Source organism: Rhinoderma darwinii, chromosome 13, assembly GCF_050947455.1.
Source record: "Rhinoderma darwinii isolate aRhiDar2 chromosome 13, aRhiDar2.hap1, whole genome shotgun sequence".
NCBI classification, from domain to species: domain Eukaryota; kingdom Metazoa; phylum Chordata; class Amphibia; order Anura; family Rhinodermatidae; genus Rhinoderma; species Rhinoderma darwinii.
The window spans coordinates 13,169,552-13,189,281 of NC_134699.1; the positions used below are offsets into that span (position 1 = coordinate 13,169,552).

Genomic DNA, 19,730 nt, shown 5'->3' on the forward strand with positions numbered 1-19,730 from the left:
AGATGACCGTAGCATACATCCGTTAAAACAACAGCCGTCACACGGACTCCTGTATTTCAATGGGGCCGTTCACACGACCGTTGTTTCAACAGACCGTGTGAAGGGTCCGTTGAAAAAATAGTACATGTCCGATTTTCTTCCATTTTCACAGATCCTTCCATAGACTCAAGTATCAAGTGATACAATTCAGACCCGATTAATCGAAGACAGATTTAAAGGGGACCCGTCACGGTTTTTTGTTTTTTTAAAATCACATTCCTTCTCTTATTCCCCGCCCGGGGAGGGGTGACAGTGCTGGAATCAGGAGGCCGTAGAAATTAAGGGAAAGTATATTACTTTTAAGAAAACAAAAACACAAAAAAACGACCTCTTTAAGCTTGGTTCAACAGAGTCATAAAGGGGAAAAGGTCTGAACCGGACCTTGGATATTGTATCCTTAGCAACCAGTTTGTCACCGGGCTGTCCAAGCGGGAAAAGAAACGTAAAAGGAATTGTATGAGATTAGAAATCGAGTCTGCTTTTTGCCCTCAAACAGCGCCACTCTTGTCTATGGGTTCTCACTGGTATTGCAGCTCAATCCCAAACAAGTCTGAATGGGGACGAAAAGCACACGTTAATTTTAACTGTATTAATCCCTTTTTTCTACAAATAAATTTAGATGGAAAACAGATTAATCTCACCAAAAAAATAAAAATAAAATGCAAAATAAAAAAACACAAACGGAGATATTTTTGAAAGATTTAATTTACAGCAGGGACACCTAATGGGGTTTGATTTCATTTTATCCCACTTTTTTTTTTTATACCTAAACAGGAACGGAGGAGGGGAAAGAGTGTGGGGGGGGGGGGGGACGCTAAATGTTCAACAAGACCCAATGTATTAAGATGTTCATAGGCAACATTTTTTTTGTTTAACCACACAGAAGTAACACACAAAAGACCCCCACAGATAGAGACAATGAACTCCAAACTATATACTGAAACGTGTGCGGGTTTTACGCACGCACTGACATAAACGTGTTTTTATCCACATCAACAGATCACCTAAACACTGGAGGGTGATGCGGGGGAAACACTGTAAAATGGCTTTATTATGGGGGAGGGTAGAGGCGACTTCACCCTACCGTACATAAAATACTATATGATGGTCTCCTGTTTGGTCCCTATTCCAAAAACTATTCTCAAGCACCCCATGTTCACTGCTACGCCAGAGCACCCCGTCCCTGTTATTACGAGCCAATACCTGATACAACAAGCAACTTCTGTACATATGGGTCATCAGAGGGGGCGCCCCATAACCATTGCAAAAAAAAAAAATCTCTGTACTGTACAGCCAGGGCAACAGGATTAACCAAACCCCCCCCCCCATTTGACTGGCCCCCCCAAACCTCGAACTGGCAACTGACTGTGCAAATCCAGGCAGGCTCCAATTGGAGGATACAGCCCGGGGGATCGGGAAGGTTTATACACTTGGACGTAATTCTTCATGAGCAGCAAGTATAACTATATTATATATATATATGTATACATAGACTGGAGGAAAAAAAAATTACCACTTCCCTTCCCCCTCCCTTGGGACCGAGTTGACCACAGGGTGTAAGATGGCGCCACTGGACCCAAGTGATGAAATTTAATTCACTTTTTCCATATTTTTTTTTTCTTAAAAGAGTTAAACCAGAAACTTTTATCCAGAGGTTTAAAAATGTGTTTGTTTTTTTTGATCGTCTTTAAAATGACATTTTACAGTACGACGACGTTAAAGAATTAGGTGACGATTTCTGGTTATTGAATCAATAATGATCTTTGCTAATGAATCATTCTGTACAATTGATCTGACCCTAGAAGCAAAATGTTAGTACTGAGCGGGGTGGGGGGGGGGGGGGGTGTTTAGGGAGGAACTTAAAGGCAGGACCTGTGAAATGTTGTACTTTTTTTTTTTTTCGCTCTGGTCATGGATAAATTGTAATTTTTTTTTTTGGATATGGCTAAACCATCGACAGTATGATTTTGTAAATTTTTTTTTTCTCCTTTCCTTTAAAGCATGCGTCATCTACAAGGCCACTTTCCCTATGATTACACCGATAATGAAAACCAAGACCGCCAGGGCGAGTATCCGGGTATTTAAGCCTTCCTCTTTTACAAGGCTAGTGGATGAGACGGGGTTACTGGAGGCTTGAAGTTTTCGCATCCTCAACCCATCTTCCTCCTGTCAAAATAAAGACGTGTGTCAGTGCGCAGCCTAGTGGCCAAGAAGGGGAATTTCAGCACAATAAAATCTCGTCACTTACAGATAGGACATAGCTACTTGTCCGTATGAACAGACCCTAAAAAGGTCAGTCAAGAAAAGTCGGCTTTTCTAGCACCATTGCCAGCAATCGCCAGGATTCACAGCAGTCAGACTCTCGCCTTTTCAACATTGCTGGCATATACTTGCAATATGCCACCAGTGTCTTTGACAAGACAACCCTTTTAAAAATCGACCCCATTACGTGGATCCAGATCATCCAATGGACATTGATGTAGATCCATACAGTGTCCCTATGACAAGGTTGAAGATCCGAAATAAAAAGGACAGGTAGTGTTGTCATAGGGACATTGTAGCAAAAAGAGCTCTATGCTACAAGCTGTTCCCTCCATAGGAATAAAGCCGTGATTTTTTTTTTTTTCTGTCGTCTGTACCTTGAGCAGTTTGTAGTCCTCCCGTAGTCTCTGGAGTTCCGCCTGCAGCCGCTTATTATCTTCTGACACTTTCTTCTGCTCGGAGTCGTCCAGACTGGAACTTATGGATTTGAACATAGAGGTGGATTCTGTCTTTGTTACACTGCTAGATAGGACCTTGTTTGTTTCACCTTCATGCTGAAACGCAACAGAAAAAGAAGAGGAATCAAATACAAACTGTATTCTTCAACATCCGACGCTCATTTAAACAATTAAAGTGTAACTAAATGTTTGACAAACTGACATGTCAGAAGTTTGGATTGGTGGGGGCCGAGCACGGAGACCCCCACCAATCTCTAGAACGAAGCGGCTGAAGGTCTCGTGTGGGCGCTCAGCTTCTTCGTGTCTGTTCTGCTTTTTCCGGAAAGCCGATGTATTGGAGTGCGGGCTCATAGACTTTCTATTGAGTCCGTACACCGATACATTTCCGGAAAAAGCCGAGCAGACACGAAGAAGCTGAGCGCCCACACGAGACCTTCAGCCGCTTCGTTCTAGAGATTGGTGGGGGTCTCCGTGCTCGGACCCCCACCAATCCAAACTATATGTCAGTTTGTCAGACATTCAGCTACACTTTAATAAATATTTCGGGACATATCGGTATAAAATCCAGAGCAGACGGAAGGTCGAGTAGCTGTTGAAGCAACCAAACCGATCATTTCTTTCGTCCTATGGGTATTCAATTAGAAAAACACACAAAAGAGAAGCGAAGCGATTCTGCAGCATAAATTGACATGTTGCGGCGCCAAAAACCGCACCGCTTTTCGGCAGATTTTTCCCGATGTGTGTGGGGGGGTGAGATTTGTTTACATGTCACCCCCACTGCTGCTACTGTAATACGCTGCGGATTTTCCTCAATGAAATCCGTGGTGGAAAATCTGCAGCGTTTACGCTGTGTGTGTTCCTACCCTAAGGCCGGGTTCACACACAGATTTTTGCAGGAGGAAAATCTGCCTCAAAATTCCATTTGGAATTTTGAGGCAGATTTTCCTCTGCCTGCACGCCGATTTTCGCCCGTGGCCATTGAGCGCCACGAAATACGCTTTCTCTTCCTCCCATTAATGTCAATGGGAGGTCAGAGGCGTAAATGCCCGAAGATAGGGAATGTCCCTTTTCCCTGCGAGCCGTTTTTTCCGCTCGCGGGAAAAAACCGCCTCCGCCCGAAATCAATGGGAGGCATTTTTGGACGTTTTTTGGTGCGTTTTCCGTGTAAAAAAAAACAACAAAAAAAACTCCATGTGAACTGGCCCTAAGGCCTCCACGGAACGCGTAAAGCGGAAAACTGGATTGGTTTCTATAGGCCAAATTTTTGGTCAAATGCACAGAACGGCCGCCACCTCCGACATGTAGTAAAATGCATTCGGTGATCTTCAAAAACACAAAGATACTTACGGGCTTGTCATTCTCAGACGGCAGCTCAAACATGCACCGGAGTTTTGAGTCCATCAAATCATCTGGCTTAGCGTCTTTCCACTGCAAAGTATCAAAAAGTTTTATAGGCCCCTAAGTATATATCCTTTCTATACATCCAGACCATATTTACCGATCCATATACCTCTGCACAAAAAAATATATATAAACAGGAAGCTTCATAAGGAAGTCCAGAATCAAGAATACACCACACCTTTGGGTGCCGCTTATCTGACATTTATTCTCTCCAAGCGTTGACAGCTTATTATTTCTGCTCCATTAGCTTACAGCTATTATCAGAAGTTCACCTCCTGTTTAAATCGGCAGCTCGGGGTGCGGTTCTATCCTTGCACTATGCTCTACACTGCAGCTCTGCTTGTTCTGATTAGATGCGGTGCAAGAACTAGCCCGCCACAAGATCAATAGAAAGTCAGTGCAAGGAGAGCGGATTTTTATTGCAACAAGGACACAATGATCATAAAGTAAAAGTGAGAAAACAAATAATTCGGTAATGGGCTCAAATATGCGGCAACAAATGCCGCTCAATAAGTGGAGTCTGGCGATACTACCATAAAGTTAGATCGCCTGGATACAAAGGAAGTTGGCTCAGTTTTGTAGGACAGGCGTCATAATAAAAAAGGTTATATATGGTCTCAAAGATACTTACAACGGCTTCCATGTCGGTGATGTCTGGCGGCGCAAACATGGACTGGACCATGAACTTATGCTTGCTTTTCTCATTAGGATCATAGTCAAAGGGTTGGAGCATAACTGAAAAGAAGAAAAAGGGGTTCAAATAAACACATTATCCAAGGCTATAAAGGCATAAGTACAATGCAACACTTCATAAACCGCACGAGGGGTAGTGACGGAGCGACTTTCGTATCTGCGCGGGGGGGGGGGGGGAGCTGAGGTCTTCAGGAAACGACGGCAGTACTTTCAAAAAAGTTGCGGCAGAACCATCAAGTCCGTTCCGCCACCTGGACACCATATGAACGGTATTTCTTCAGTACGTCTTGTCTTCGGGATGACCTGTTCTGTGATTGTTCCATTAGTTAAAACAAACTGGGATAACTGGGTGAAGTATTTTTAGGATGGAAGAGCATAATTGATGAACCGATCTACATATGAATTAAAAGTCAACACCCAACTAGATCTGTACAGACGAGGACGTGGCCAGTCATCAGAAAGGAGTGTGGGATTTCGTGTTTTAATGTGCTGGTTGAAATCCCACGATGACTTAATTTTTAGGGAACGGACCCGAAGTATAAAAAAAACCTGGAAACCCCCTACTTAGATACATACTATACAGTGTTTAAAATGGCTACTTAAAGGGGGGACTCCGAGCAGGTACAGACACCTGACCATTGATTTCAATGGGAAAAGCGAACATCTAGGGCCGTTTTCAAACAATGAACAGAGGTTGCGGACATGTCCTGTGCCCAAGATGGCAATGCCCCTTTAAAGGCAATGTGTCACGAATTATTTTTTTTTTAATAGAATATTGGTTTTAGTTTGATATTTAAATACATTTCATTTATTTGTGTGTTTGTGTTTTACTTTTTTCATTCTTTTACTTCTCTATGGGGGCTTCCATTTTTTTTCCCATCTCTGTGTGTGTCGATTTTCGACACATACAGTGATGGAATACGGCACACACATCCCCATAGAGAACGGGAGCCGTTCCATTCACTATAGCGTACGCGGTCTGTGTGGGAGCGGCGCATGCGCCGCACCCACACAGTCCAAATGGAAGTTCCTCGGCCGAGCGACATCCGGCGCCATTTTCTTGTGGACCGGAAGCCGCGGCCGGACAGTAAGATGACTACTTCCGGTCGCGGCTTCCGGACATGTGTTCAGAAGCAAGCGGAGGGAGCAGACGGACCGGAGGGAGAGGCGGCGGCAGGAGCAGGTAAGTCATGTTTGTGTATGTTTTGTGTTATAACCACTGTATGTAAGCCTACTACACGGTGTAGTCGCTCAAAAAATGGCGGCACACAGTGTAGGAGGTTTGACCGTTCAATCCCCTCCTTTCTCCTGGCACTAGCCAGGATAAAGGAGGGGGGATTCTGAGAGCTCACTAGAGCGAGAGTGTCTTCTCAAATTTTGCAGCATAAAGCAATGAGGTTGCTTTACCACATGCCAATGCTGCAATTTTGGGAATTGCTCCCTCTAGTGACCAGCACAGGGAAATGTTATAAATTAGAATCTAATTTATAATATTTCCTGACTTTTGAAAAAATTAAAATAATTAGAACAATGTCTAATCATGTATACACTAACTGTTTAACTAAAAATAAAAACATTTCTAGTGACACATTCCCTTTAAGGATACTGTAAAGTGCAGGCAGAGTCATTATTAAAATGCAGCAGTGAGAAAAAAAAAAATTAACACGCATTTACAGAGCATCTGTCAGCATTATTATTATTATTTTTTATTTTATTTTTTAAATATAATCCCCCTGCACATCTAAAAAAAAAAAATTTATTCGGTGAATAAGTCTATGAGGAGGATCTTGTTGAACCAACCTTTAACCAATCAAGCTGAACCTTGCTCATGATGGGCCAATCAGCTGTCAGCTTGTACAGGAAGCTGCTAGACCAGAGGTGGTACAACTAATGACAATGGAGTTGGATAATTTCCCAGACCCTTTCTTTTGGGGAAGGTTTCCTGACCAGATCTGATTCAGTTTTCAGAATAAAACAGATTATTGAAACGGATTGTTAATATGGCGGTGGAATTGAGCTTCGTAATAGCCAAGTACTCACCAGATACATTGATGGAGGAGCCGGCCTCAATGACTCCACTGTTAGGCCGCACACAGTACCGGCGAGGAGCCGTGGTCTTCACTTTGAAACAAATATTTTTTTCTGTGGGGTTCATGAGTTTCAGGTTTGTTGTAACGACATCTGTGAAAGGACCTGAAACGGAAAGTGAGGAAATAAAACTTGTAAGAAGCAGTCGGAATTCTAACGCCTCATGCACACGACCGTCGGCCAGTTTTTGACGGCACCCGATAGTCTTCATGGACACATTGGCTTAAGTGGGTGAATCGGGTCCGTGAAAAATGGTCCGAGGCTCCGATCCGAGGAAAGATAGAACATGTCCTATCTTTCCACGGATCACTGACGGGACTCGGACGGCACAGGCGGTCGTGTGCATGAGACCCAAGACCACCGTCAACATCACTGGTAGGGCATGAGCCACGAACTGCACCCAATGAACCACTGAAGCTAAACATACTCAAACGCAACCAAATATGACTATAGAGGGCTTTCTGACTACATCAGCCATGTGTGGACCAGCCCATCAATCTACACATATACCGTGAAGCCTCTTTGAGAGGACCACCCAAAATTGCACCAAAAAACAACTGTTCTGGAGAAGTGGTCTTCCCAAAGAAGTCAACATACAAAAGATAAGAGAAATGGAAACTAATCATAGAAAAATCTGGTCTAGATCATGGGTGGTCTTCTGAAAAGGTTTCACTGTAAATCCCAATGTGACACAACTGGGCCACTAATAATTTCAAATAGGCTACCGGAGTGGTCCGTGAGGCCTAAAAGATATGTCCTTTTTTTTTTTTTGTGGTTTGAGCAGTGACAAATGCTCGTTAATTTAGTGGATGAGAGAAGGAACGAATTTCCCTTTGGTCTACAATTTGTCAGCTGAATGATCTTGTGACACTTGTGTGACAAGTTTCTGACAGCGCGTCTTACTCTTTACATACAACCACAACTCGTATCCACATTATATACAGGATATGGAAATACAAAACACTGAATATACAGAAGATACGACAGAATACCGTGGACAGAAACAAGAATAAAAGTGGACCCTACAAGCAAATCTCGTCCAACTTCATGAAATTATATGGGCTGATGCCATCATTCATTGGCCATATTATTAGAAGACTATATATATATATATATATATATATATATATATATATATATATATACACACACATATACATACATACATACATACACACACACACACAGTGTGGTCAGAATGTTTTTTGTTTTTTTACCACGACTGACAAGGGCTTGCTGTAAATCTGCGAAAGCCGCAGTATTTTGGTGCGTTTTAGTATGACCTGCCTAAACATTGTCGCAGACCAAGTACACCTCCTTATGGCAACGGTATTCCCTCGTGGCAGTGGCCTCTCCGCAGGATAATGTCCCTGCCTCCCTGCAAACTTTGCTCAGGAATGGTTTGAGAAACGTGGCAAAAAGTTGTTGACTTGGCCTCCAAATTCCCCAGATCGAGCATCTGTGGGATGTGATGGAAGAACAAGTCTGATCCATTGAGGTCCCATCTCACAACTTACCGGACTTAAATGGATCTGCTGCTAAAATATTGGTGCCGGACACCACACAAACCTCCAGAGGTCTCGTGGCGTCCATGCCTCGTGGGTCAGAGCGGTTTTGGTGGCACAAGTTAGACCTACACAATATTAGGTAGGTGGTTTTAATGTTATGGCTGAACGGTGGACATCAACGTGTGGATTTACCCCCCGAATTGAAGGTTGGCCATAGACGGCCGACGTCTTAGTATCAGCTGGTTACAGGACCACATACTCCTGAAGCACAGCGAGTGTTATCCTAACATTTTATCTGAAAGAAGGATTGGGTCACGGATTTACAAACATGTAAAAAAAAACTGGAAATGATGGTTACCTTCCCCCTCCAGTGTCAACTCAGAACTTATCATCGGATAAGGCCTAAAAACTAGTATGCTTATGGGCAGCTTGAGATTCTTGTGATCTCTGATGACTTCAAGGGGTGGTCAAGGAAGAGAAAAACATGGCAACTTTCTTCCAAAAACAGCACCACACCTGCCCACGTTAAGTGCGGTATTGCAGTTCCGCCCAATTCACTTCAATCTAGCTGCAATACACCACGCAACCTGTGGAGAAGGGTGTCACTGCTTTTGGAACCAAAGCCATGTTTTTCACTGAACCCTACTTAAAAACGTAAAACAAAAACTGGTATAAAGCACCTGAACTACGAGAGATCTACGGAAGGTCAGTACCATTAGGAGAAAGCGATGTAATGATTACCAAGACAACGCCGCCAGTCAAGGCGTGGAATGGAACGCAGCTTCTAAAACCTTAACAAAATCGATAACCTGTCAAACTAGATTCTCAACCTAAAGAGCGTTCATTGTCTTCACAGAGCAAACACTCCCCAGGATCTCTCCGACATGATCACTTACAGGTCATCGGCTTTCTATTCGGAGCAATAAATGGATAGCCTGACCCACGCTCACGGAGCGCACTAGATATGCGGAGGAACCGCAAACAAAGCCGAAACAGCGTCCTCAGTAATCTGTGGTTATTAGATATAAGACCGTGGTGGTACGGATGCAAGATCCTCCATTATTACTAAAAACACAAAGAAAAAAGGAGAATGGACAAAGGAGAACATACTCTCGCTTGTCTCGATGACCAAAGCAAATTAATTCTAAAGGCCATTGCTTGATACCGATACTTTACCATAGGCATAACCCACCAGAAAACATGTGCAAGTCTATTAACCCAGTGGGGCCGGCGGACCTAAAGTTAGCCGTATATGACGCAATTCAGCAACTAGGCAGAAATCAGGAAAAACTTTGGGATGGGTAAACTTCTTACTGACATTTGACTCGCTATAACCAGTCATTAAAACCAACGTTGCTTCTGGTCAAGAGTTTCCTTGTGGCGCTGGGGTCATTGGTACAGAGCCGGCGGCAGAACAAGATCTGTGTGGAGTTTGTAGGTTATCCGGGTGACCACGTGGGTTTTTGTCCCATACTAAGTACTTGTTTGATTTATCTGGCTTCCTTAGAAATTGGCCCTACACTTGAAATATGGGCTAAGGGCCAGTTCACACAGAGTTTTGACAAGTTTTTTTGACGCGGAAACCGCGTCGGAATATGCACCAAAAAAACGGCCAAAAACGCCTCCCATTGAATTCAATAGAAGGCAGAGGCGTTTTTTTCCCGCGAGCGGAAAAAACGTCTCGCGGGAAAAAGTAGTGACATGCCCCATCTTCGGGCATTTACGCCTCTGACCTCCCATTGACATCAATGTCAGAGAAAGCGTAATACACAGCGGTTTTTTTTGCCTGCGGCGCTTAATGGCCGCATGCAAAAGACGCGGCAAAAGGCGTGCGGGCAGATCAAAATCGGCCTCAAAATTCCAGACGGAATTTTGAGGCAGAATTTTCTGCCTGCAAAAAAACTGTGTGAATAAGGCCTAATTCAGCCGATCGCTCCTGACCCCACCATAAATTAATTTCAATGGAGAGAAGAGGGGAGTAAGCCGGTAGCCAGTTATCCCTCAAGGATACAAAGCAGAGGGCGTGCTGAAATCCAACACGCACGATCTGATATCCCTCAACAGCTGCCTTCGGGGGGGGGGGGGGGGGGGCGGTGATGAGACTCCGTAGATCGCCATACACATTACAGAGACGGCTGATCTCACCGAAAATGGCAGGTCCGAACGACCTCTCACGAACATGGCAAGCTTTAGTGCGCCCTAGATAGGGAAATCAGATTGCGAGCTACAATGAGAACAGCAAATAACGGAAGCTTTACAACCTATAAGGCCACATGCACGCAACCCTGTTGTGGCTCCATACAACCGCCGGAGCCATAATATGGCACGCGTACAAATTTATGGGCCCATATTATACCTCTTTAGGACTCCGATTTTTATTTTATTTTTGCTGAGGCATAACAAGATTTTGTTGTGTCGAGATAATAAAAAAACTGTGTCACGTTCCATAATATGCCATTCTACAGCGCAATATGGACGCAACATACTATAGTATATATGAGGGAGGTCTACGATTGCCAGTGCCGCCATGCAGACTCTGTGCACATGGGGTCGGCAGCGTCAACAACACTTGAGCCTATGAATGGAGAAAAACCCAAAAAGTTAGGCCTCATCATACTGTGTTAACCCTGCGCTCATATTCGTACACAGGATTACAGAGGAGTCTTGACCAGCCCTCAGGAAACCTTTCTGCCCACCTCAGCAATGTAAGTCCTATTTATAAAGATGGCGGTGGTCTCCCCCCCCCCCCGGAAATAACACGTTCTAAATAAGCAGCAAAAAAAAAGTGACTTCTAAAAGGTGAAAAGTAATCAATGTATGATGTGGCAGGATAACAGAAGGCAATACGAGGTGTATACAAAAACTAGACGTCCCTCACCGAAGGGAAAAAAAAAAAAGTGACCCTGCAGTACTCAGACGTCACCCTGAAAACCCCGTCCTGTTTGCGGCAGCCATCTTTAAATGTTTTAGTCATATAATTAGGCTAATTACCCATGTGTCATTTTGACACTGCATCTCCGCGGGAGATGAAGGCGCTATATATATATATTTATATTAATTAACAATAATTATAGCAATAAATACTGTCTGGGCTACTCATTAGCAAAATCAAGAATTGCGTAAGAAGGTGGTTGTTGGTGTAAAAAAACCTAAACGACGTACGTAGTAGAGTGATTGAATATAGTAGTAGATATACTTTTCTATGACCATCTGATAACCCGGCAACTGTCTACAGTAAAATTCCTTTAAAGGGTAACCAACAGTCAACTAATTTCTGATGTGTCATATTGACACGTCAGAAGTTTTGATTGGTGGGGGTCCGAGCACGGAGACCCCCAGCAATCGCTAAAACGAAGCGGCAGAATTGCTCGTGTGAGCCACTTTGTTTGTTCGGGTTTTTCCGGAAATCAATGTATCGCAGTGCGGGCTCAATAGAAAGTCTATGAGCCCGTACACCGCTACATCGGCTTTCCGGAAAAAGGCGAACAGAAACTAAGCGGCGGAGCGCCCACACTTCTTTTTAGCGATCAGTGGGGGTCTCAGTGCTCTGACCCCCACCAATCAAAACTTATGACACGTCACAAGTTTGTTGAACGTTTAGTTACCCTTTAAGGCGCCATGCACACGACCTTAGTTTTCATCCGTAATTACGGATCAGGTAGTTACAGATGAAATTGCGGACCCATTCATTTCTATAGGCCACGGACACCTTCCAGTATATTTACGGATGTGCACCCGGGCCGTAGAAATGATCCGTAAAAGATAGAACATGTCCGATTCTTGTCCGCAATAACAAGTCTATGGGTGTTTCTGCAATTGCGGATCTGTATTTGCGCACAGTAACCCTTACGGTCCTGTGCAGGAGGCCTAATCTAGCCGAAATGGGACCAGTAGATGCCCGATTACCAGACGGTCATAGAAAAGTATGTAAAACGTATCTGTAAGTGTAGAGAACGTTCATAAAGACAGGTGTCGGATTATCAGATGACAGATTAAGGGAATTTCTCTAGATTTTTTTGGTTATATATATAGCTATAGACCTACATACACATATAGATATAGATATAAATATCTCGGATTCCAGAGCTGGGATGAGACTTTCAGCGGTTTTCACACTTCATAAATACCCATGGTCTGATGTGGCACATGTTGCGGTATGATAACAAATCACGCTAAGTAATGTAATTAGCATGGACGAGGCCTGGCTACAATTACAAGAGCTGGCAACCACCGCAAGTTTATTTATAAGAACGCCACTCTAGAACGCCTCGTACCGCCAGCCCCCCCCCCCCCTCCCCCCACCACCACTTCTTTATCTGTCAGCTAGACTCATCCAACCTTAGCGAGGAAGAAAAGAGAAACGTGAGCCTCCTGTGGGAAACAAAACCCAGAAATATAATTTTACAACAAACAGGTAATGACCGAGAGGCCAACAATGGGAAAAGATGGCGCATTTCTCCAGCCTGGCGTAATACGTCCTCTCTGCCGTCTGCTGCCACCTGTCTATGTAACGCCAGTGTGCACGTAACCTTAGATAACCTATTCCACCTACAACCCCCCCCGGGATCCTCATGTCAATGCTGCCTTGACGTGGCCTTGTTGCCCATAGCAACCAGAGTCCATGTTACATTTTTCAGTGCAGTTTAGAAAACAGAAGCGGAACGTTCATTGGTTGCTATAGGCAACAGGTCAACCCGATGAGACAGATCTGGGTCCTACTGGACTAAGGCCGCAAGCACACGACCGTAAAATCGCCTGTAATTACAGACCGTTATTACGGGCCCATTCATTTCTATGGCGGACGGACACCTTCCCGTACATCTACGGGAGGTTGTCCGTGCCGTAGAAAGCTGCCCAAAAAAATAGGACATTTTTATATTTTACGGACCGTGCTCCTATACTTTATAATGGGAGCACAGGTCGTAAAAACGTCCGACTGTCCGTGCCCGTAATTACTGGCACGGTCGTGTGCAGGAAGCCTTAGCTAATACAAAAATAACGCAGGGTGAGGCCTTTTGTGCAGCGCCATATTTCTTCTTTACGCCATCCATACGCCTCAGATTTATTCCAGAGTTTTTTTTTTTTCGATTTTTCGAACGGATTTATTCAGAATGTGACAAAGAAAAATAACGCCATGTTTTCTCAGATGCTGTTTTAACGGAGATATTGCTTCAAAGGAAAAATACCGCCATTACACGGTGCCAAACACAAAGCCCTAGGCAGCGCACGCGAACTCAGATCAACTTATCACAAAGCCTGACAAGGCTCGACCCCAGATTATACTAATATTACGATAATACCTAGGCATGATATTCATTTCACTCTAGGTTGCTATTGGCAACGGCACCACTTTGCATGTAGGGGCCAGTAGGTACAATTCTGCAACACGCACCTTAACCCTAAGGGTCAATGCACACGATGCGTATCACGTGCGGTTTTGCATGCAGCGTGATACAGTACCAGCATAGTCAATGAGATTCCAGAAACTCTCACGTACTCGCTGCGGTATTTTTCTGCACGTAAATGGACTAGCAGTGCGGATGTTAAATTCTGCAGCATGTCAATTTATCTTGCGTTTCCGTATTGTATCTGCCTAGTGATGAGGAAAATCGCACCAAGATCTGTAGCATGAAAACATGGCGAAAAACGCATCAAAACTTAAAAACTGCACTGAAAAGCATCCAAAAACGCACGATTAGCTGCGGCTTTCACTTGCGAATCCCTGCGGTTTTGGTGCGTATTTTCCACAGTAAAACACGCAACGTGTGCACGTAGCCTTAAAGTGTAGCTAAACGTTTGACTAACTTCTGAGATCTCATAGTGACATGTCAGATGTTTCTATTGGTGGGGTCCGAGCACGGAGACCCCCACCAATCGCTAGAACGAAGCAGCTCAAGTCCTCGTGTTAGCGCTCCGCCGCTTCGTGTCTGTTCAGCTTTTTCCAGAAAGCCGATGTATCGGAGTACGGGCTCATAGACTTTGTATTGAGTCCGTACACCGATACATTTCAGAGGACAGGAATCCCCCTCTATCAACAGAGAATTCCCTAATAGTGTTTTGTAAACCAGACAACAGCCCCTTTAACATTTCTGCTTTTAAATTTAACCCATCAAAACATTAAAGGGTTGTCCGAGTTCAGAAAACAAATGTTTTTTTTTATATAAAAGTTATACAATTTTCTAGTTTACTTTCTGTATTCATGTCTCACGGTTTTCAAAACCTCTGCTTGTTGTCATTCAGTAGGAACATTCATTGTTTACTTCCAGGGTATAAAATTTGTTACAGGGTCATGTGATGGACACGCGGGGGCTGGGATCGTTACAGGGTCATGTGATGGACACGCGGGGGCTGGGATCGTTACAGGGTCCTGTGACGGACACAGGTGCTGGGATCGTTACATGGTCATGTGACGGACACGGGTGCTGGGATCGTTACAGGGTCATGTGACGGACACGGGTGCTGGGATCGTTACAGGGTCATGTGATGGACACGCGGGGGCTGGGATCGTTACAGGGTCATGTGATGGACACGCGGGGGCTGGGATAGTTACAGGGTCATGTGATGGACACGCGGGGGCTGGGATAGTTACAGGGTCATGTGATGGACACGCGGGGGCTGGGATCGTTACAGGGTCATGTGACACACGCGGGGGCTGGGATCGTTACAGGGTCATGTGACACACGCGGGGGCTGGGATCGTTACAGGGTCATGTGACACACGCGGGGGCTGGGATCGTTACAGGGTCATGTGACGGACACGGGTGCTGGGATCGCTACAGGGTCATGTGATGGACCCAGGTGCTCGGCTTGTTAGAAAACAGCTCCGATACACATTATGTAACGAGCCGCGCACCTGTGTATTCATCACATAACCATGGACAGAATTTTATCTACTGGAAATAAACAATGAATGTTTCTACTGAATAACAACAAGCAGAGATCTTGAAAAGCTTGAGGAATGAATACAGAAAGTATATTTCAAAATGTTAAGGTTATTTTTGTGTATAAAGTCTTATTTGCTGAAACCGGACAACCCCTCTAAGCATCGTCCACGATGGATAGTCTCCTGGCGAGGCTCGCAGAGCAAAAGGGGGGGGGATATGTCTAAAATTCCCAGGAAGAATGGCCATGTGAAAGACTGTGAACCTAGCACTTTGTACTGGAGATAAATCGCACTGCTCGCAATAAAAACCTCTCGTTACCGTTCACCGTCGCCAAGGGGCTCGCCTAACAAACCACGTCAAACACTACAAGACCACCTCAAGTTTGTTCGCTTTCTTAAAAGTGCAAATGATCCTAAACAGCTTCTCAAATTCATAGAGCAAAGCCAGCGGCATCACAGGTTACCAAAGCCGGCACGGTTCTTGAATAGAGATATATCAAACAAAATGGCTGCCACCACCACACGGCTATTAACGTAACCGTACGCTGCCAACATAGATTATTAAGATGCCTCAAAGACCACGTGCCAGCTCAGCACCCTGCCCCTACACACAGTACCCTAACAGACATCGGGTGACGAGTTCTAAGGTGCCAGCTCAGCACCCTGCCCCTACACACAGTACCACGACAGACACCGGGTGACGGGTTCTAAGGTGCCAGCTCAGCACCCTGCCCCTACACACAGTACCCTGACAGAGACCGGGTGACGAGTTCTAAGGTGCCAGCTCAGCACCCTGCCCCTACACACAGTACCCTGACAGACACCGGGTGACGGGTTCTAAGGTGCCAGCTCAGCACCCTGCCCCTACACACAGTACCCTGACAGACACCGGGTGACGAGTTCTAAGGTGCCAGCTCAGCACCCTGCCCCTACACACAGTACCCTGACAGACACCGGGTGACGGGTTCTAAGGTGCCAGCTCAGCACCCTGCCCCTACACACAGTACCCTGACAGACACCGGGTTCTAAGGTGCCAGCTCAGCACCCTGCCCCTACACACAGTACCCTGACAGACAGCGGGTGACGGGTTCTAAGGTCTACGTCCAGATCGGATAACGCGGCTGCAAGAAACTGAATGTTTAACGGCCATCAGGCTCCTCTAACAGAAGGAAGTCGTATAGATACGAGGTTACACCGCCAAGACCGTTCCTTTAATATGGATTATACATTATGGAATTATACAACCGAAAAATTCCACCCTATTTATATAACCGTATTTATTAATAGGAACGGGTGCGACCATAATCCTTGACTTATGACAAACGGACTCATTAAGTACATGTGAGTAAAGTCATGGGAGTACACACTGTATATAGTAACCCGGGAGAGAGAATAATATAGAGATACACCGTATAGCCACAACATTATAGCCATCCGTCTAATATTTTGTAGGTCGCCCTTGTGCCACCAAAATGTTCTGACTCGTTATGGCATAGACGCCACCAGATCTGATGGCTCCTGTGATATCTGGCCTCACGACGTTAGCAGCGGATCCTTTAGTTAAAAGTTTCCGACTCCAATTAAAATTAATGGGAGGCGAAATTTTCAGGCGGAATGGTTTCTCCAGCACATAACACGGATGATCGATCGGATTGAGATCTGGAGACAGGTCGACACTTTGACCTCTCATGTTCCTCAGAACATTCCTCAACAATTTTTGCAGTGTGGCGCGGGCATTATCCTGCTGAAAGAGGGCACTGCCATTAGGGAATACCGCTGCCATGAAGGGGGTACTTGGTCTGCAGCAATGTTCAGGTAGGTGGTACACGTCACATCCACATGAAGGCCAGTAAACCAAGGTTTCCAGCCGAACATTGTCCAGAGCATCACACTGGCCCCCTGACGTTTTTCCCATAATGCATCCTGGTGCCATCTCTTTTCTAAGTAAGGAACACGCACGCATTTGCCCGTCCACATGATGTAAAAGAAACCAGGCCAGACGCCTCCTTCCATTGCTCGATGGTCCAGTTCTGATGCTTACATGGCCGTTCTGCGGCTACGCAGCCCCATATACAGCAGGCGGCAATGCTCTGCGTGTTCGGACACCTGTCTATCAGACAGCAGTAAGGTTTTCAGCAATGTGCGCTACAGTAGCACAGGGATCGGACGGCCGATCCTTCACTCTCCTCGTGCGTCGATTAGCCCCGACTGCCCAAGACCCAGTCGCCGGTGGTCCTTCACCTTTGCCACGTCTTGGTATTAATGTGGTACACTAATTTGAATAAGTCCCTAGTAATTTTATACTTCACATGCATATTGCGCCATATTTGCAAATTCAAAATGGTTGTCAAAATGACAGTTTTTATAACCATGTTGCGAGACAAAGCTGCGCCATTTTTTTAGGGCATGCTATAGGCTTTCCAAACAGTAACATCCCATAAGGGTATGTTCACACGCGTTAAAAATAAAATAAAAAATAAAAACGTCTGAAAATACGGAGCTGTTTTCAAGGCCTGATTTTCAGCCATTTTTTAAGCAATCCTTTTTTGCGCCGTTTTTCTATTGATTCAATGAAAAACGGCTCCAAAACCGGCTCAAGAAGTGACATGCGCTTCTTTTTACAGGGCGTCTTTTTACGCGCCATTATTTGAAATTGAGGTGTAAAAATAACGCCCCGTCGGAACAGAACGCCGTATTTCCCATTGAAAACAATGGGCAGATGTTTGTAGGTGTTCTGCTTCCGATTTTTCAGCCATTTTTCGGGCCGTTAACGCCAAAGAAAACGGCTGAAAATAGTCCGTGTGAACATACCCTGACAGACATTTTTCTTGCCCTATCGAGGTCCATGGTTAAAATTGTATGCCAAGTAAACCACATGTGAAAAGTGTGATCATGGCAAATTCTGCAACTATAAAAACATGTTTTGTGGTGCGGCTTTTTGCAGCCCACGCGTTGACAAGACGAAGCGAACCAGTGATGAGGCGACTCGGATTCACCCGGGCGATGTGATAGTCCCCATTCTAGATCACCCCACACAACAGCTGACAACATGACAGGTGCACGCGAAGTGCGGATATTCCTGAAAAGTGCCCAGATGAAGCCCCTACATCTATAATAATCCTCTGCTGCTGTCCATGCAAACGCTGCGCAGAACGCCTATTCATACTGACGTCACATTCTATTTATAGGATTTATATTCCACACCCTATTAGCCGACAACATTTAAAAAAAAAAATAACATTGATCCGGAGTTTAAAAAATTTTTAAAAAAAAAATGTGATCTTGTATGACGACGAAGCCTATGCCGACCTATATTATACCATACTGATGTGGAAATCTGCAGCATTCGCTCAATACAATGCAGAATTTTTTCGGCTACATGTGGATGGGGTTTTGAAGTGCACACGTGGTGGGAAAAATAAAATCACAGCAAATCCGCGTATGTAACTTGTGGGAATCAGGGGGTTAAATCTGCAGTGAAAGTCCGCAACAGAAATGGATATGCTGATGTTTTTAAAATCTGCACCGTAGGCCAATTTCCGTATAGAAAAATTCCGCGCCACGTAGATAGGATTTGTTCAATACTCACTTTTATGGCCGGTAATGTATACCGGAAACAGCGTAGCTCAGCGAATTACGCAACTCCCGACCATGTAATAATCAAGCGGCCGGGAGGCAACGTGAGCACCAAAAGCTAGTGCGGGGATTAGGGGGTCCCGTTCTAGAGATGGTGGGACCCGCATCCATCTGACATTTATGACGTATCCTGTGGATTTGTCATAAAACGTCCTTCATGGGAAAACCCCTTTAAGTTCAGACGAAGCAAAAATACTGACGAATTAGTCAGAATTAGTCAGAAAGTAGCAGCAGAATGGATGGGATTTGAACAAATCATATCCAGACGCTGCGGAAAGATACGCAGAAAAATATTCGTGTGGAAATTGACTTGCGTTGCGGATTCTTAATCTGCAGCATGTCGATTTCTCTTGCGAAAACGCCGCAGAATTTCCGGACAGAAAATTCAGTCGGAATTTCCGCGGTGTCTACGAATTAACACGGCCTAACACATTTCAACGGGCTAAGAAAATGGCCAACACAAAAAGGCCCAAAAAATGTAATCGTCCAAAAAGGAGGAAAAGATGTCTCACGAAAACCTAGAAACCTAAGGAGCCTGACACACGAGCGTGATTGGTCAGTGATATACGGTCCGTATTTCGGCCACATTTCCTGGACCGAACACACCTCAGGGATCCGGGCTCCTAGCGTCACAGTTATCTCTGACGCTAGGAGTCCCTGCCGGAAAACTGTCCCGTACTGTTATCGTGTTTTTAGTACGGGACAGTTGTCCCGCAGCGAGACCTAGCGCCATAGATCATTATGATGCTAGGAGCCCGGCTCC

At 44.9% G+C, this 19,730-nt stretch overlaps 1 protein-coding gene across 1 annotated transcript in view; it reads right to left on the reverse strand.

The window, feature by feature from the left end:
• Positions 1 to 726: 726 nt before the first annotated feature.
• Positions 727 to 19,730, reverse strand: part of VAPB (VAMP associated protein B and C) — a 25,079-nt gene continuing 6,075 nt past the window's right edge. Inside the window, exons 2-6 of the mRNA XM_075846515.1 lie at positions 6,894 to 7,046; positions 4,792 to 4,895; positions 4,107 to 4,187; positions 2,679 to 2,855; positions 727 to 2,205 (exon numbers count right to left, since the gene is read on the reverse strand). Of these exons, the coding sequence (XP_075702630.1) occupies positions 2,050 to 2,205; positions 2,679 to 2,855; positions 4,107 to 4,187; positions 4,792 to 4,895; positions 6,894 to 7,046 (671 nt within the window). The 3' untranslated portion in view covers positions 727 to 2,049. The remainder of the gene's footprint in view (positions 2,206 to 2,678; positions 2,856 to 4,106; positions 4,188 to 4,791; positions 4,896 to 6,893; positions 7,047 to 19,730) is intronic.